Here is an 18,284-nt window from a genome sequence, read left to right on the forward strand (position 1 = left end):
TTCCCTATGCTTCAGTGGGCACCAATATTTGCTTTATACCCTCCCAACCCCCCATCTTTGTAAGGGGCAGGACTTTAACTCTAACCCCAGCCCCTATCAGTCAAGCTACTCCCCTTGTTTGTGCGTAAATGACAGAACAGTGGAAAATTTTGCGCTGAAGTTTGGGTTGAACATAACAATTTGCATTCCAAGTTGTTGCAATGTGTAATGTTTTAGAGCACATGGTGAGAAACCTGGGGAGTTGTAGTGAACTCTTGTCATGCTAGCAGCTGTTTTGTTGAAATCTCCTTACTTATGGTGTGACCTCTGACACTGATGAAATCAGTTGAGGAGATCTACCAGTGGAGGGCACAGCTCCTCTTCAGATAAAGCCTACATTTACTACCCCTCTCTCTCTCTCTCTCTCTCTCTCTCTCTCTCTCTCTCTCTCTCTCTCTCTCTCTCTCTCTCTCTTTCTCTCAAAAATCCTACTGTCACACAGTTAATGAGTAGTTGGGCCAGAGGTAACCTCAGGAAGTTGTAGGATAGGCTTGAGAAAGTGCATCTTTGTTGGGATGAGCTTAAATTGCTGATTGAAGATACTGACCTCTTGAGAGTCATTGTGTTCTGTCCAACCTTGGCCTTTCCAGTGCTTTTTTTCATCCTTGGTGGTTGTATTCGGTTAGCTGACCATTTGATAGCTGCGTTCTTATTTAAAAATCGAGACCATGTTCCAAATGGTTGAATGAGGAGTATTGTAACTACAAGGGCATTAGTGATGTTGTCGTACATTAGGGGCAATCTATATGCATTCAGAGTCTCAATTCTTGTAAGTTTAAGAAGCTTAATACATTATGCGGCCCTCTGCCGTTACTGAATATCTACTCTCTTGGAGGAAGATTGCATTCCCGCTCAGCTTGCCAGTTCACATCAGTAAGAGACAAGCCTTCTGTTTTACACTGTAATTAATAAGAGCAGGCCCCCAGACTCATTCCTTTAATAAATGCTCCTTGATGAGCTGAAATAGATGTCTCTCATAACAAGAGTCATTAACTCTGCCATTAGAAAAGCTCTCATTGTTCAATTCTGAAACCTAATGCTTTGGTTTTTTTTTTGACATGTCCGTGTTATGTCAGCACAATAACACTGAAACACTGAACCCATCGAATATTTTGTCACTACCAGTGTAAATTGTGCTGTAGTTTAGCTAAAGTGGTCAACTGTAGTACTAATATTGGGAGTATTCCAGTTAGCACAATTGTTTTAAAACCCTATCAATGGGCTGACTCTAGAGTAAACCATTCCATCGGAAATGAAAACTTCCACGTAGCGAACAGAGCGGAACAGGTCGAATTACGAGGTTCAAAGGCGAAGACGTATAGAAAGCCTACATTATTACATAGGAGCAAGGCTTGCTGGTCACCTTGCCAAGATTTCTCTTAGCCAGATCCATGTCGTATGCCTCTCCTGCTCTCTGCAGGCCTGCCTGGGCCGAGACAATAGCCCTCTGTAGCGTGGTGAAACCGTAGTGGCCTTGGAGCCGATCTTGGGTGACGAGATTAGAAGCCTCAGCACTGCTGGACCCCGCCAACATGGCCACAGGGGTCGGCCAGTGAGGCTACTCTCCTACTCTCCTACCAGTAATCTCCTACACTTCAGTGTGCCGTATGGACAGAGGGATGGGTTACTGGGAATTTGGGCATTCTAGTGTGAGAATATCGCCCTGCTCCCATGCACTTTTCCTATGACACACTGGAGGACACTTGTCAAACCCAAATTCACACCGACACGTTTTTTTTTTCCCTGCTACAGACTCTTTCCCCCATTCTCATGTTTCAGCACCATCTCAAGCTCTGTTAGCGACCACTTCTGCTCGTCCTGAAGGGCCTGTTCTGGTTAGAAACGCGATACCTCTTGCCCTGAAATTACAGGAGCACTGCAGTTGGAGACCCCTGGCCAGTCCGTAATTAATCACTCTGGGAGGAATTTAATCCACGGTATTGCTGGGCGGTGGGGGGCAGAAGCGTGGACAGGCTTCAGGTGGACAAAAAAATGAACCTGAGCATCAACTACCTTGTCCGCTTCCTGCTGCGCGTCTCCTATGAACTCTCACTAGCCATATTATATCATCCCATGACAGTCTAACAGTCCACATCCAGCTTGTTAGTTTGAAAAGGAAAACATTCTCAATAAAGCTGATTTACTGCAACTCTTGTCACAAATCAAATGCAGATAATTCAACAGAATAATTTGACAGGTTTTGTGATTGTTCCAGCATTTAAACTGCCAGAAAGTTGAAGTGGACTTGTGATCATCATGAGCAAACGGCCTTAAGTTAAATAAACAAATAAGTAATATGTCTTAGGATTAATCAGAAAAATGCAATAAAACTGCAGCATTTTCATTGTATTGAAAATATGAAAAACAAACACTCCTTAAATATATCCCTAAAATGATCTCCTAGCTATTTTAAAGATTTTTAGGTTTAGGTTACATGTTATAATATGATGTTTGGTGCATGCCTCATACTTAACACTTTCTTGCCATTTTGCTGGAATTGAAATTTATATATGAAAGTATTAAGGACACTGTTACCTCAATTGGTCTCGTTAGGTTTGGATATTAGACAAATGTCCAGTGGCTAATCTTACAATAAGTGCAGACAACTGAGTGTGTCATTTGCCAGACAAGCCTGTTTTTAAGTTAAAGGTAGCTCTTTTCTCACAGGTATCAGTCCCGAGACCAGAGTAGCCATTGAAAACCTTCTTACGCCTTAAATTAAAGTATAATATTTCGGAGGGCTTCTCGCGCCCTTCCGCCCCTTCCTGACTGTTTGGGAAACTGGGCCGGGGTAGGCTGGGGCGTGTAGTACACCGCAAGGGGGTCAGGCTTCATTGGCTGTATCCATTTGGACATTTACACTGGTCCTTCAGTGGCCTCCCTGTTAGTTTTTAGTTTAGGGTGAGGTGGTCAGCCACTAGTATGCACTGGGAAACGAGTCCTGCTAGGTTTGGCCAGCCATGTGCCAGTTGTTTCAGAGATGTTTGGTGGCTTTTGTCTGAAGTCCACCTCCCTTTTCCTCCACTCCTCCTCATGCCTCACCTGAGGGGCAGGCTTGGACCACCAGGTGTAGTTGAGATGTAACGTGAGTCTGAGGCCCCTTTGGAGACGCACATGGAAAATTACCTTTTTCATATGGGGGGTCAAATGATCTAGTCTGCTGGGTGACTTCAAAATAAAAAATTACTGAGAGCAATTCTTAGATAATTCTCTTTTTCTTGCTCTTCTCAGAATGAAACCTAACCTGACTTTAAGGTCATTCGCATGATCTGATAACATTTACCACATTTACCTTTAACTGCAGGCAGGCAAACCCCACTTAAGTGTTTATCATATGCACTCTTGAGTGACCGGTTATGCTAGTCAGCCCACTCAGTCGTGAATCAGTCCCTTATTACCAAGAAATGAAAAAAGTAGGTATTAGGCAGCTGTTTAAATCCAATTGCATGTAAGCAGTAATCACCCTTTAAATCATTTAAATCATTTTAGGGCTACTTTTCCTAAACAGTAAGTCACCCTACTAAAGTTTAATCTAAAATAACAAAATTGCTAGTTTTAAACAAATTCTTCATTGTTTATTGTGGTAAGAGGTAAGTCTTTTCCTTCAAGGTCAAACTTTTTCAGGTTAAATCTGGCATTTGGGATTGGAGAGCATGTTGTTGCTGTCCAAGAAAAAAACATGTCTCCAAAATAGTAACTTTACGGGAGACGGAAAAAATGTTCTTAACTTTTATTGTAAGTTAATGTAAAGATGTTTTTTCCCCCCAAGTGATTTTGGAGCATTTCTGTTGGTCCATTCATCATGTAATTTTAACACAATGTAAAGGACAGCTTCTGTGTTAAAATGCTGGAGAAAAATAAAAATAGACAAAAATAGAGATAGATGTTTTTCTTTGCATAGTGATGACATATCCTATGGAGTTTGTCCAGAGGATGCACAGAGAGACAATCCTAATCCTTACATATTAAGTTATTACTTTTTTGACGGTCTTGTTTATGTTGCACTACTGATGTTAACTATACTAATGTTAACCCTGACACCACGTGTAAATAAATGGTTGTTTAATGTGTTGTATCATCTAGATTATTACTTTTCACTGTAAATGCTACATTGTCATTTGTTTTTTTGTTTCTTGTAGGGAAACATACAACAGCATAAGAAAGGAGATATATGAAAACTAATGCTGTAATATAACAAGTACTGACACTAAGACCCCAACCTGGCTCTAAAACTTCGGAACAAAGAAATTATGCAAAGCATAATCTACAATCTAAGTCTTATCATTGACTTTTGAAGTTGTTTGATCTTTTGTAGCCTCTCATGAACCTTTTTGTGTATGTAAAAATTCTCAGTACTTTTCCTCTACTCTTTATCGTATTTATTTATATTTATATTATTAAACATGGGTGCATATCTCTAAAGTGGATGGAAAAGTGTTTAGCTTACTGTAAATCACCTCTGAAATTCTAATGCTCACAAAACTGTGAAAATGACATCTATTACTATTAATACCTTTTATATTATTGCATTTACATTATAAAACATGCTTTACCTAGGTCCTGAGATCTTTCACGCACATCTGTGTTGACTGTGTTATATTGTCTTGTTTTTGTTTTTAGGGAAAGTGTGTGTGTTTGTGTATGTGTTGCTGTGAAGAAAACAAGGCCTGTTTTTGTCTGACAACTCAGTCTTTATTAGAATTGCTCCCTGCATACAAATTTAAGTGACATTAATTATATCTATACATCTCTTTTATCTCAGTAATTCTGAAAAAATCTGAGTCATTACATCACTACAATATTAGTTAATACACCTTCAGAGACATGAACTTAAAGGACCGTTTCATAAAACTGTCTGTACACTTTTATTTTATTGTAGAAAATAGCTTAATCTACAGTACATCATTTACGTTTGAGATTTTAAATGGCGGACATTTAACTGAGAGTCAGGAGAACATTGTCAGCCTAGAAGTTGGAGCAGTTAGATGGACAAAATGTCTCACCACCAGGGCCAGAGACAATGGCAAAGCAAGGAAAAGCAGAGAAGACTTTATATCATGCATCACAATCATTCTCCAATCATTGAACTCAATCATTGACTTCAGTCTTTACTGCTTAGGACCCCCAAAAGAAACATTTTAATGCTACTACCTAGGTTTCAAAAAAACGAGCAACACATTTGACCTCTGGAACCTTAGGAGCTAGCTTTCTTTTTTCATAAATTAAATGAAAAGGCATTAGTTGGTCAGGAAAGTACGGCTTTTGTTCAGTTTTAGAATTAAGACTGACGAAGTTATGGAAAAACAAAACAGAATGTACACCAAACAGCTGAATAATTTAATGTGCATCCCAGAACCCTCTAGATAGGACCCTTCACCATATGGGGGGGAGAGAAAGCATTGAAAAATGTCTTGTGTTAATGGGAATCAAAATGAAGCTGGTTATTCTGTCCACTTCAGTTGCTTCTCTTGTTTGTGTCTGATAACCCTGCAGAAGAGAGATAAAGAACAGCTTAAGAAAAACAAACACAAAACCATATAATCATCAAGTCACTTGTCCCACCATACAATGATATGTAATTCTGAAAAACAGAAGGGGAAGAGAACCTCTGTTTAAGAATATATTTGAACAAATCACCTGTTAAACTGTTTTATTTAGCAAAATCCTGGATGCTAGGAGCTTAAGGGAGGGTTATTGCTGCCAACGCCAGGCCCTAAAATGGAATAAATAAGAAAAGAATATTATCGTTTCTAGTAAATTTGTCTTTTCGTTCCTCTGTTTTGCAAAGAGAATGTTCTTTGTTCTAATATTCTGCTGTTAAATAACACCACATTAGCCACAATCCCAGCAGATACCTTGTGTTGTGTCATCTAAATGATCTGGCTGATCAGGTACATCAATGGGAGTAGCTGTCGAGAGAAAGTCGATCTTTCATAAATATTTCACAATATATATTCCAGCACTGGCCTCAGCAGACATAGATACCACACTCTTAAAAATAAAGGTTCTTAAATGATTCCTTCACACCTCATCATTTACAAACATGATTCATTAAAGAACCATCTTTTGAAAGGATGGTTTTAGACACCTTTTTTTTTTAAGAGCACCTTGCTACTTTGACATGAATAATGCAGGCGTGTTAAGGTAGTTTACCCTCAGGGTCTTCCTGCAGTGTGTCGTCTTCATCTATGTCTGCATCATCTTCTTCATCTAAAAAGAGTGAGAAATACAAAATACAATAAATCTACTGCATTACAGAAAGCTTATGTTTTCCTCTTTCCCAGACTGTAAATCACATACCCTCTAATTAACGTAATTTTGTCACTCCCAGGATAAATGCCAAAATTACATTTTCACTTTAGAGCTTTTGAGCCACCTGTGTTTTGAGGCCCAATTGTCTGCTATTATGTCTCACTGAAAACTGTTGCGAGATCAACCCAATGTGCAGGATTGTTTAGTCTGAGCTACCACTCCTGTCTATACTTGCGTACCAGTAGTGTCTGTGTCAGTGTCTTCATCAGTGTTCTCCTCTATAATGTCAAAAAGAAAAGGGTGAGCACTTACACTGTTATCCAAGCAGATATAGAAACTATTATAAGCATAAATAATTAAATATTTACCATGTGATGTTGACTCTGTTGCATCCATTGAGTCACTGTTGTCATTCTCATCTAGGGAAAGAATTTTTTTTAAAAATCACTTTAGGTAGACATTGGTGTAGGAATTTACACTGAATGAAATGTTCTGGTAATGTGTTTGTCGCACCATTGGAATTGCTCTCAGAGTCCTCAGCTGTTTCCAGTGATGTATCTGGTGAATCTGTTTGCAAAGAATGCTTCTTATTACACCATGTAGTCAGTGTATATGTTGGTATTCAATTGTAGGCAAGAATGTTATACTTACCTGGGGTCTCTATTTCTGGACTACCTGCGCTCTCATCATCTCCAGCTGTGGAGGGAAAAGTGTTACTGCAAAAATGATCACATGGAGTTTCATTATCATGCGAAATATTGTAAACTACTGAAGTGGAATAGTGTAAAAGCAATCTAAAATGCACCTTCTCCCTCTGTCTCAGAGCTATCCGGGTCAGCATGGTCAGTGTTGTCCGAGCTATCTTTGTCAGTGGATTCAGTGCTGCTCTTCCCTGTGTCCTGGCTGTCTTCTTTACTTGAGGAGTTTGAAGAGTCCAAACTGGCAGAGTCTGCTTTCTGGCTTTCTTGGGAGTCTACTGAAGATGGTTCCCCGATAGTCTCTTTAGACGTGCTCGTCGACTCCTGGTCAGTGTCTTTATCTTCCTCTCCAGTCTCCCTCTCAGTCTCCTTTCCTTCATTACTGTCATTGCTTTTGTCATCGCTAGCCTCGTCTGTGGTGTCCTTGTTACCATCTGCACCTTCGTCTTCGTCCTTTGTGCCTGTACTGTCTGTATCACCATCTGTATCGCTGTCTTTGTCACTGTCTGCATCACTGTCTTTGTCTCTGTCTACATCATTGTCTTTGTCACTATCTTTGTCACTGTCTTTGCTTGTTTTCTCAGTGCTGTCCTTGGTCTCTGTTACATCTGCAGAATCTGCTGTGTCACGGTCACTGTCACTGTCTTTACCATCACTTTCTGTGTCATCTTTGCTGTCCTTGTCTCCTCGCTCTGAAGAGCGATCAGAGTCTTTTTTATCTGTGTCTAGGTTGTCGCTCTTCTCCTGCTCGTCAGTGTCTTTTGTGTCTTTGGTCTCGCTGCTGTCTCCATCAGTGTCCTTCACTTCTTTGTCGGCACTGTCCGTGTCCTCCACCTCTGGGTTTTTGTCTTCGTCTTTGTCCTTACTGTTCTTGTCTGAGTCTGTGTCTGTGCTGGCATCTGGTTCATCTTTGTCAGATTCTGAAGATACAAGACATAGACAAGACAAGCTAATAACTAATCGTTTGGACTTTTAAGAAAGCTTGTCTGTCTTTGAAATCTGAATCAAAATCATATATAGCACGACAGTATACAATACAGAAAAGCCACTAACATATCCAGGGATGGATAATATGTCTCAAACATTATTTAAAAATAATCATTTAATAAAATGGGAGTTCTTCAAAAAGTCACAAGTTCATTTAAATTCCATAATGATATTGTGAAGTTTGTTTATTCATTTGTTTATGCATTTGTCATTTTGCTTTGTCTCACCGTCTGAATCTGAGGTTTCTTTATCTGTGTCTGCAGCATCAGACTTGTCATCTGTGTCCTCTTTAGTCCAAGAAATAAACACACAAAGAAAAAAAGATGAAATGTTAGAAAACCAAACATATTTTTCACAAGTAGCTTATCTAACAGGGAATAAAAGAAAAAAATAATCCATAAAGGAACTAATGGCCCAATAATAAACTGCCAGGTATTATCAGCCTGTACGGTATGCATGTTTACTGTGGTCTTTGTTAATTGCAGCACTGTTTTAGCATTTGCTAAATCAAACTTTAATGGTCCTTCTAGCCTCATGACTAGAAGTGGTGGAAGCACAAAGGAGACTACTAACTGATTCTGTGGTCATGACATAGAATTAAACGTGGAATTAAATCATCATCTCATTAGTGGTCATTAGTGTATCCCCCAAGACTTCCTCAAAATGACATCAATTGGTGAATTGATTGCTGATTGGTATTCTTCTTAGTATTGTCACATTATCAATAGCTATTAATTAAAATACCTTGAGAATCCTTGTGTGGCTCGTCATGTGATTCCATGTCTGACATCTCCTTACTGGAAGAATCTTTGTCTGAAACAATGTAGTACATTGTAGTACAAGTAGATGAGGTCAAAATCTTGTCCATTGATGTGGATTGACTTGGAATAGACAAAATGTACTACATGTTTGACGTATATACCTGTGTCAGTATTATCATCATCAGCAACATCCTTCTCTGATCCCTCTATACAGATTAATGAAACAGGATAAACAGAGGTGAGATTCAATGGCAGAATTTGTGCTATTGATTATAAATAGTTCTCTAGTTCTGGAAATTTCTTGCTGCTAGAATTAGATTAAATGTGATAATAACATATGTTTAATATAGTACAAATAAGGAAAAGCAACTGAAAAAAAAAAAGCAATATAATCTTGAAGTCCAGTCAGGATTTCCCATCAACTAAGTGGGAGAAAAATTCCCTGACATTTAAACCTATGTAAGTGAATTACACCTGTGATGTCATGAAACTCTTTAAGGTCAGTTGTGGCAAAAAGTACTAAAGATTATACCGCAAATCCAGTTGCCTTGACCTTTTTGACAAATTAATGACCTGGATAACTGAAAACCTTCACAGTCCCCTGTTGTTTGGATTAGAGTGACTTCTTTCAGTAAAAGCTTTCCTAAATAGCAGCCTTTTATTTGGAACCTGTTGTCATTATACTACTGATATTTTTAGAAAATTTCAAAGATGTGCCTGTTTTTATAAATGTGTGTAAATGTTGATGAAAAATGGTGGTTTTTGAGCAAAGAGATTTAAGACAACATTTAAGAGTGATAGTCATGGAGCCTTACCTGAAGAGTCTATTTCATGTGATGCTTTAGATGGTGAATCAGTATCTGAAATAGAAAAATCTTTAGTGCCCTAATACAAAATTTTTGACTAAATCATTTTGATGCTAAGTTTAGTGCTTAGTTTTAATAGATATAGGTCTTTACCCCGAGAATCACTGTCTGTGTCTGTTACTTCCTTGGTTTCATCTACAGACATAATAAATATGTGAATGCAGGTGTGAAGGAACAAATGATTGAATGAATGACTATGAATAGGATTGAATATGAATGTGATTGAAAGAATAGGACTATTGCATGTGATCTTGGATTGACTGATTTCTCTTGGTTTCCTTAAGGAAGCCTTGACAAGTGTGATTATTCTGAACTTTGGACTCTTACCCAGTTCCTTTTCTGTTGATGATTGATCAGCCATGTCATCTGTGGTTTAGGGGAAAAGATATTAGTTCATTGTTCCTTCTTTCTGGTTTGCGAATTTGTCTGTCACTCAATGTCACAACCTTTCACTAACCTGAATGATCCGTCGAATCTTTTTCAGCCATGTCTGATAAAACAAAGTAAATTTGTATGTTACTGTTTTTCAACCTTTGTGATTTAATCATGTGTATTATGGAACCATAGCCCTTGACTAACCTGGCATACCTGGGTCCTTCCGTTCTACCACACCCTCAGCAGAATCTGGAGTAAAAGAGGGGTTTTCAGCAAACTGACGCTCAGCCACAGTGTTTAAATGTCTGACACTGTAATCTCTTTTTTTTACATTTGGCATTTGCTGTTTAAGGTTATGGGAGTGTAGAAATGAAAAACAAATGTGGACATGTTTATCATACCTATTGAATCAGGGCCACTGGTGGTTTCATCCTGGCTTGTGTCACCTGAAAAGAACCAGGATGTTACATTCTTACACCATTTTTGCTGAGGGGCTTCTACATTTAAGCAATTAATCACTGCTTAATAAAAAAAATGGAAAAAGTAAAATTAAGTTAATTTCATAATTGTAACTGATTCATTTTCTCTACCTTTCAGTATATTTTTTCATATTTTGCACCCACTTTGCATATTTGACCCCTGTTATAGTGTTAAATACTCCCGTCAACCAGCCACCACTAATTTTTATTGAACAGATGATTTCAAAGTTACTGTATACTATGATAACTTACTGTTATTGTCTGATGACACTTCACTCTCACCTTTGATCTCTTCCAAATGATGAAAAATCAGTACATTAGTTAAGCATTATTAAAAAAATGATGTCAAATAATCTAACAATATACACTTACTGTCTGTGGTATCTATGTTTAGGAACTCACTGTATAGTAGAAGCATTATATAACTGTTCCTAACGGAAAACATTCTCTATTTCACTTTGAACAGACTGATATAATGAACTTGAAATAAATGAATTCTAACCTGTTTTTTCACAGTTCTTTAACACCCCCACAACCCCTGTCACTTAAATTTAATCTATTTCCTGCTGTGAAGTTTATACATTGAAAAGCAGCCATTACAAATGCAGTCACCCTTTGACTATGTGCTTCCAACTAGAGAGCTTGAGGGCTTTAGCAATGTTCTGGACACACTCAGTTGACCAAAGACAATCCATTCAGCTCCTCCAGGAAGAGTGATGTGGTTACTCACCCGAGTGATTGAGTGGTGCTAGAACATGCTGATTCACTGAAGTTAAATATTTTATTTTCCGCAGCTTATTTACACGTTTTGTTCTAGCTTATTTGGACTGTAATGGAAGTAGCATTTTATATAGATGTTTATGTAATGGACCAATGGAATAATTTCTTTCTTACTATCACTCAATCCTTAGTTCTTTCTTTTCCTTCCTCTGTTTCAGTTATATTACATGAGTTTCTGCTCTTTATGAATCTTACCTGGCTTTTCTGTTGTATCAGTTGAGGAGTCACTTGGACCTGAAATTGAAAAGTCATAAGACGATAGTTTGCAGAGTCTAGATTCGCTGTGTTTGCTTTCTTCTCATTATGGATTTTTTCCCACTTATTTTTAAAAAATGAATCTTCTCCTTCCTAAACATAATGTTTTTCAGTAATGGGGAAATAACCAAAATAATTTTTAATCTACTGTACCTTCTGCTTTCTCTGCTGAATCTTTTCCATCTGTAGTTCCTGTTAAGAGAATGTCTTCTGCATCACTGTTATGTATCAGTTTTAGCGGTTACCAGCACTGTATTTCTTTTTCATTCATTATTACCAATTTATTGAATTTCTACTAGGGATCAATCTAGAAAATTACCTTAGGAGTAGAAAGAGTAGCATGTAAATCCCTATCAGGAGAGTACAAATTCTGTACTTTAATGTGGCAACAGTACTAACCTGAGTTTCCAGGGCTATGGGTTGGTTCAGCTACATTGGTAACACCTAATAAAGAGGAATAAATATATGGTTGAAAATATTGGTAGATAGAGTCAACTATGGGTGTAAAATCCTAATTATGATGTTTGCATTATCATGGGTTAGTTCAAGCATTTTTCATGTGAATTCCTCATTTAAAAGGTTATAATAAATTTTGTCACCTACCATTCATTAATGCTAGCAAGGCTTGTGCTCTCTCTAGGACCGACACACAAATAATTCAAATTAAACAAAGATCGAACAAAAAGACAATTTAAAATCACAATTTACTTATTATTGGTTTCTGCTTTTGATTAACTTTATTGTTGACATCTAAAATTTGAAAAAAAGCAGGCATCACAGTTATTGAAATCATGTGTGTAAATATGCATGGAAAACAAATATGTCCTTACCATCATTGTCTGTGCCATCTGGGGGAAGGAAAACCCAGAGAACAGAGGAGAAATTAAGCATCTAGATAGCTATAAGGAACAGGCTCCTATAGAGTCCCTGACTATCTCAAAAGGCTCAGGTGAACAAAACATCTTTGTGTGCTCAGGAGGGACCTGAGCTCTAATTACATTCTTTTTGGGGGGAAGCACCGAGTACCCCCTTGAAAGAGAGGAATTGTTACCCATTTCAAACGTTACAGCGCTTCATTGTTAGCTGCTTCACTGAAACTATACTTTTGAAATACTGCTCTAATGAAAGCATTGTTATTGTTGACCAAAGTGAATAGAATGGATGGGTGTTGTATTAGTTGTTTAAGTACTTCCTTACCACTTATTGGTGCAGAAAGAGTGACACCCACTAAAGCAAAGATCAGGGGACCAATCAGTGTCCTGTGTGTAAAAAAGAAATGGAAAATAACAAATTAAACAATAAATCAATTAAACAGTAAATCGTCTAGCTCATTAATATCGAACAGGTGCGGTAGGTGTCTTACTAAAAATGACTGCGAGAGTGCCCAAAAGTTATGCTCTTTCTTTTAGTGTGTCTGTACAAAATGACCAATAAAGTTCAAATTTAGCAGAAATCTACCCACTGCTCAACAGATTACATCTTTACTGTAATCTGTCTCTTCCCTCTAATCATCTCATTCTTTCTATCTCATTCATGTTCACCATTTAAAACCAGTATCAAGAAAGGCACATCAGTCTCTTTAAAAACTGAATAAAACAACAGTGAAAAATGAATTTCAAACACAGAATTCTGCAAACTTGTCATATCATATGTAAACATGTTATGTGCAGTAGTGCTAGTATCCATTTTTAGCAGCTCACACTGTAACACAGTCTCTATTTAAGGAAATTTGGCTTATTAGATCATGAGTAACATGAGCAGTCTGTTTAATTCTAAGACAATGAGGGATTAAATGGCCTATTTTTACAGTTTCATCACCCTGAATGCCTGCTATAAGATAAATTAAATGACTTGCACAATATTATGTAACGTGTTATTTCAGCTGATGGATAAGAATATGCAGGATCCTAGCTGAAGAAACAAGCACAATGCTGAATTCATTAGCCTGCCTCAAAACAATGCACCTTGCTTACTCACCGTGCCAGCATCGTGACAAAATGGGAAGCGCTGCGTGGAAGGGAAGACGAGACAGGCTCGGGGTTTTCCGTGCTGTCCCGCAGGTCTAAAGCCCGGCGGGAGCATGCCCTAGGGCTTTTATATGCCCAGCGCCCCCACCCCCAGTCCAGCCCGCTAGGGGAGGCCGTGCCTGGGAGAGAGAGGCGTCACTCAGGAACGGCTTGGATTGCACTCATTAAAACAGGGTTAAAAAGCAAATGCTGTGCCGCCATTGTTTGTGTTTCCAAACAGATCTTGTAAGTGGGCTAGCCTACTGTACGTTCTGTTACAACCCCCTCCACCCCACCTGCAGATTTTCCAATATCTAACTGCTTGATCATTTTGTTAACTCCTAATGTCAACGTTGTTTCTTGCTTTTTTCATGCTGATTCATGCTGATCAGTCTTTTCATATTGACGACATCATTTATGTGTGGGGTGGGGGGGGTTCTTCCTTTTTGTCAGCTCTTGGTGCCTAGCACTTTAAGACATAGATCTAGTGAAAGAGCTGAGAACTAATGTGTTCTTCAAAGTACAAAATAAAATAAAGACGCCAAAAACGGTTCTTTGGAGCAATACCACAGAAAAATCGCTTCGATCCCTAAAGAGACTTTCAAAGGATAGTTCTTTAAAGAACCATTTTTGTATATGAGATATGAAGCACCTTTTTAAATGTAAGGAACTTAGACATAATCTAAAGGTTCTATGCCATTTTTTTTTTTTACTTTTCTCAGAGCTGTATGTCTAAGTGAAGAATAATTTGAGAACTTACATTTGTAAGAGTCTAACTGCATAAAGAGTGCTGGGCAGGAAATCTTCCTTGTTTTCTGTGTCAGAGATTACATGCACACCCCTGGCAGACTTTCAGCATGGCCTGAGCTGGGCTGGTGCCCATGAAGCATCTGGGAGTGGGAGGCCTAATCTGCTTTTGTGACTAAGATCACCTGAAATAGGGTCAGACTCCTACGCTCCTACACTCTACCTTCTTTATGAATCCAGGCCTCTGGTGATGACCTTGATTGAAATGGACCTTGCGCCTTCAGATATTTCATATTGCAGTTGTATGACTTGATATTTTGGGATAGAGCCATGTTTTCAGTGATTATGTGACGTATGTATGTCAACCAGTATCATTGGTCACTTGTTTAAATGTCTATGAAAACAGCATAAATAATTAGCCTTTGATTCTTTCTATTCTAATGTTAACCGTAATCCAAACTGTGTTTGTATTGACTTAACTTATCTTAGCATTTTATAGTACAGTGCATCATGCAGGGTCCTACATCCACAGTTTGTACCCGTAATTAATTTGTCCAAATGGATGTAACGCTGATGTACTTTGATCTAAACTTTTTTTTCATGACAATGCTCTTTCGCATGGCAAGTTTAAATTCTTTTTTTTTTTCACATGTTCCAGAAATTCTTTGATTTCAGTTTAGCTATCTCTTTTTGAAGATGTTTGATTACTCCATCTAGATTAGTTTTAGTACACCATACTGTATTTATTTCTGGGAAAGTTTTGAAGTCATCCAGGTCTCTGTTTTGTCTAGTAGTAGTAAATCAAGGTGAATGAAGACTGTGGAAGCCCTTAGGATTATTGTTGAAACGCCTTGACTTACTAATACTAGACAGTTCAGCAACCTGACTTTGGATTTAGATATTTTAGATCAATTATTAATTTTACATTATGAATAGTGTTTATATATGACACTGACACTTTCATTATGCACTCTACACTGTAATATTGCTGCAACTCCTAGTTATGTCTATACTCATTGTGCTTTTAGTCTACCTCATACCACTCAGTGCCTGCTATCATGTAAATACAACAAATCTGTCTCATATGCTATGTAGCTATGCAAATAGATACTTTTATTTCTACTCTCTTATACTTTAACCTATGTCGATTTTAATTTCTATTTTTAATTTTCTGCATAGTATATGTAAGTTAATGTGCAATTATATGTCTTGCTATTGAAACACTACAATTTCCCTTTGGGATCAATAAAGTTGTATCTATCTATCTATCTATCTATCTGTCTGTCTGTCTGTCTGTCTGTCTGTCTATCAACCTCATCATTGTGGCATATTTTCTTCACTATAACATCTTGGTATGTTATTAGCTTTGCTAGATTGTAAGATCTGTCTTTTGTTACTCAGGTAAATGTATGTCTTGTTTCCTTTCAACAACAAAGAACAAGTAAAGTGCACTGAATGGAGAATCATAGTTCAAAAGTTTGCACATACTTGATTAGCTTTTTACTGAAAAGACTAGACAGCTTGAGAAAAATACCTGCGATCTACATATATTTGCAATTGCAAGTCAGAGAAGCTTAAAGAATATTTTATATGCAAATCACTGGGAAATGTATTGGGTATAGGTTCATACGCTAATGCAATGGTGAATGAAGTCATAGGGGGTAAATGAGTTTGATTTGTAACGGTAAGGTGGGGGCAGGCATTTGGAATAAAAGGCTGGTAAGCCTTTGACTCATTGTAAGTTAATGTGGCCTTTGCAAGGAATGTCATGGTAGTGGTTGGTGGTAGTTGCCATTTTACAGTTAAGCTCCTTGCACTCCAGGAACAAGGAGTAAGATCTGTCTTTTTTCAGTCTTAAGCAGAAAATATATCTAGAGCTTTATAACATGTAATGACAGTGACTATTTGTGCTGTATCTTTGGTCAAAGCTAAGGAATATCATCTTGAGAGCAATTTGCGTTAATGGAGCAAATGAAATCTGCATGGAAAATGTAACATTAAAGCAGTTACTCATGTGGTCACAGTCTTACAGCTAATGCTCTTTGGTTTGCCAATCTCTCTCTCACATACACACACATGTGCATGCATAGTAGAGAGATCAAAAGTAGAGTTGAAAAGTAGCAGCAACTTACTATGTTAGCAACTTAAATTTCATGGGATTATGAGTTTACATCAATGAACATTTCCACTAATAGGACAAACACATTGTCCAAATTGACTGTAATTTAATAGTATTGCCTCTGAAGCCAGGAAGCTGTAATACCTATGTAAGTGCCTCAACGATAAGGTCATGAATTTGGTTGCTTGTAGTGGGGGGTAGCACTCAGTGGTAAAGGTTTTCTGTTTTAAATATCAGCCTAAAAAAGACCCCTACCACCTCTCAACCCATTCCCAAACTCCCCAAAAACTCGTGACCAGTGATCCAAGACGAATGTGAGATCAGTACGTCTGGACAAATCACCCTGTGACCATTTAAACACCCACTCAGGCTCTAAGAGTATTTACAGGAATTCCACAGACAGACTATAGACAGCAAGGACTACAACTGTCGTCACAACAATCATCACTATTCACTTACAGGCTGTTATTGTTACTCTGATAGAGTGCATGATTCTGATGTCATAAATGTGACTGCATGCAGTGTATCATTTATATTAGTTGAAATGTATTATTTAAATTAGTTTAAAATTCCTGTCAGGACAGCCACCCCAGGATTAGCTCTTACAGAAAGAACGGTACACATGCATTATAGGTTGGGCCTTCTTGTTGTTCAAAAGTCATTGCTGTTGCAGCACCTAAAACAGGACATCAGATAGTTTTGATGTGTGATTGGGGATTTAAAATAGTAGTTGAAAATGCTAATCTAGCTAACAATGAATGAAGGTTGGAAGTCACCAATTACCATAATCTTGCATAATGTTAACAGGGGCCCTCTAGTTTTAATAATGACAAGCTTATTAGCATTATTAGCCAAACATGTCCTTTGACAAAATAATAGCATAACACTGTTTTCTCCCTATTGTTTTCTACACTGATTTTCTCTGATCAGATCATCACCCTGGCTCTGCCACAGCATTATACAGCTATTTTACAGCTGTTGTTATTTGCATTGATTCATGCATAGATGATACAGTTTCATATAGATGACACCTTTTTTAAACATTTGTGACATTTGTTCTATTTTTTTACAGAAAAGCTATAAAAAAGTAAAAAATGTTACATGATTCCATAATGACTGAGAAAGCTGGATAAAACCTAGAATGAAGTTATACTAAAATTAACATCCAGAATCCATTTCTTGATCAGTTATCAGTAATCAAGTCAACTCAAGTTTTTGTTTATTTATATATTTTATTTATGTAGCACTTGTTACAACAGATGTTGTCACAAAGGAGCTTTACAGAAAAAAATCCGGGTCCGAGTCCCCATGAGCAAGCAAATGGTGACAGTGGCAAGGAAAAACTCACTAAAAGCAAAAAGAATAAACCTTGCGAGGAACCAAGACTCAAAAGGAGAACCCATCCTCCTCTGGTCAACACCAGATAGCAAACGGTATCATCAGAAAATAAGGTTTGACCATGGATCATTTTAGTTATTACTTTCTCTAATTTCCATTTGGGATTAATAAATTGTCGTCTTAACCCCTTGAAATCCCAGGCGTATTACATACTAAGGCTTATTATTCAGCAGAGGGACTTCAATGCAAACTGGCTGAGCTATTATTATTATAGAAGTGTGTACTAAAACTTTGGTCCCACAGGGGGTTCGTGGCCATTCAAGGGGTTAATTTAGTAACCTGTTGGTGTTTACTAAATCTTGAAAAACTGCATAAAAATCATAAAGTACTCTTTGTTGTCTAACTTTAAGTTAGAACTATTTAATTGGATTTCAATCTACTTTGTAAAGTTATTATTGAGTAAAATTATAGCAATTATTAATGACATTTGATCCTAAACTTTTGAGTGCTAGTGTCTCCAGCAAATTCTGTGTTTCTTCACTTCATGGCAACAACGACAGCAGCAGGCTGGGGCAGAATTTC

The 18,284-nt window shown here is 37.7% G+C and overlaps 1 protein-coding gene across 5 annotated transcripts; it reads right to left on the bottom strand.

Moving 5' to 3' along the window:
- Nucleotides 1-4,709: 4,709 nt before the first annotated feature.
- stm (starmaker) lies at nt 4,710-13,652 on the bottom strand. 5 transcript variants are annotated; one of them, XM_036566913.1, is made up of 26 exons: nt 13,470-13,652; nt 12,690-12,751; nt 12,323-12,340; nt 12,096-12,128; nt 11,892-11,936; nt 11,646-11,684; nt 11,433-11,471; nt 10,710-10,748; nt 10,380-10,424; nt 10,183-10,227; nt 10,061-10,093; nt 9,931-9,969; nt 9,697-9,738; nt 9,553-9,597; nt 8,899-8,943; nt 8,721-8,789; nt 8,204-8,263; nt 7,097-7,909; nt 6,943-6,987; nt 6,805-6,858; nt 6,660-6,710; nt 6,531-6,569; nt 6,193-6,249; nt 5,895-5,948; nt 5,677-5,752; nt 4,710-5,526 (listed from the first exon to the last, which is right to left on the bottom strand). In XM_036566913.1, exons 1-25 carry the CDS (start codon nt 13,478-13,480, stop codon nt 5,712-5,714), a joined length of 1,863 nt encoding a protein of 620 aa, XP_036422806.1. In that variant the 5' UTR covers nt 13,481-13,652; the 3' UTR covers nt 4,710-5,526; nt 5,677-5,711. The 5 variants fall into 5 exon arrangements, with proteins under 5 accessions (XP_036422806.1, XP_036422802.1, XP_036422803.1 ...); XM_036566909.1 differs by having other exon boundaries at nt 10,192-10,227; nt 13,470-13,596; XM_036566910.1 differs by lacking the exon at nt 12,096-12,128 and having other exon boundaries at nt 13,470-13,596.
- Nucleotides 13,653-18,284: the final 4,632 nt, after the last annotated feature.

This window comes from Colossoma macropomum, unplaced genomic scaffold, assembly GCF_904425465.1.
Source record: "Colossoma macropomum unplaced genomic scaffold, Colossoma_macropomum, whole genome shotgun sequence".
NCBI classification, from domain to species: Eukaryota; Metazoa; Chordata; class Actinopteri; order Characiformes; family Serrasalmidae; genus Colossoma; species Colossoma macropomum.

Excerpts from the sequence above, each read along its gene's own strand:
- stm (XM_036566913.1), bottom strand. Across the intron at positions 8,790-8,898 it reads TGATGATAATACTGACACAG|ACAAAGATTCTTCCAGTAAG; the intron begins GTATATACGTCA and ends ACATTGTTTCAG. Across the intron at positions 6,570-6,659 it reads AACAGAGTCAACATCACATG|AGGAGAACACTGATGAAGAC; the intron begins GTAAATATTTAA and ends TTGACATTATAG.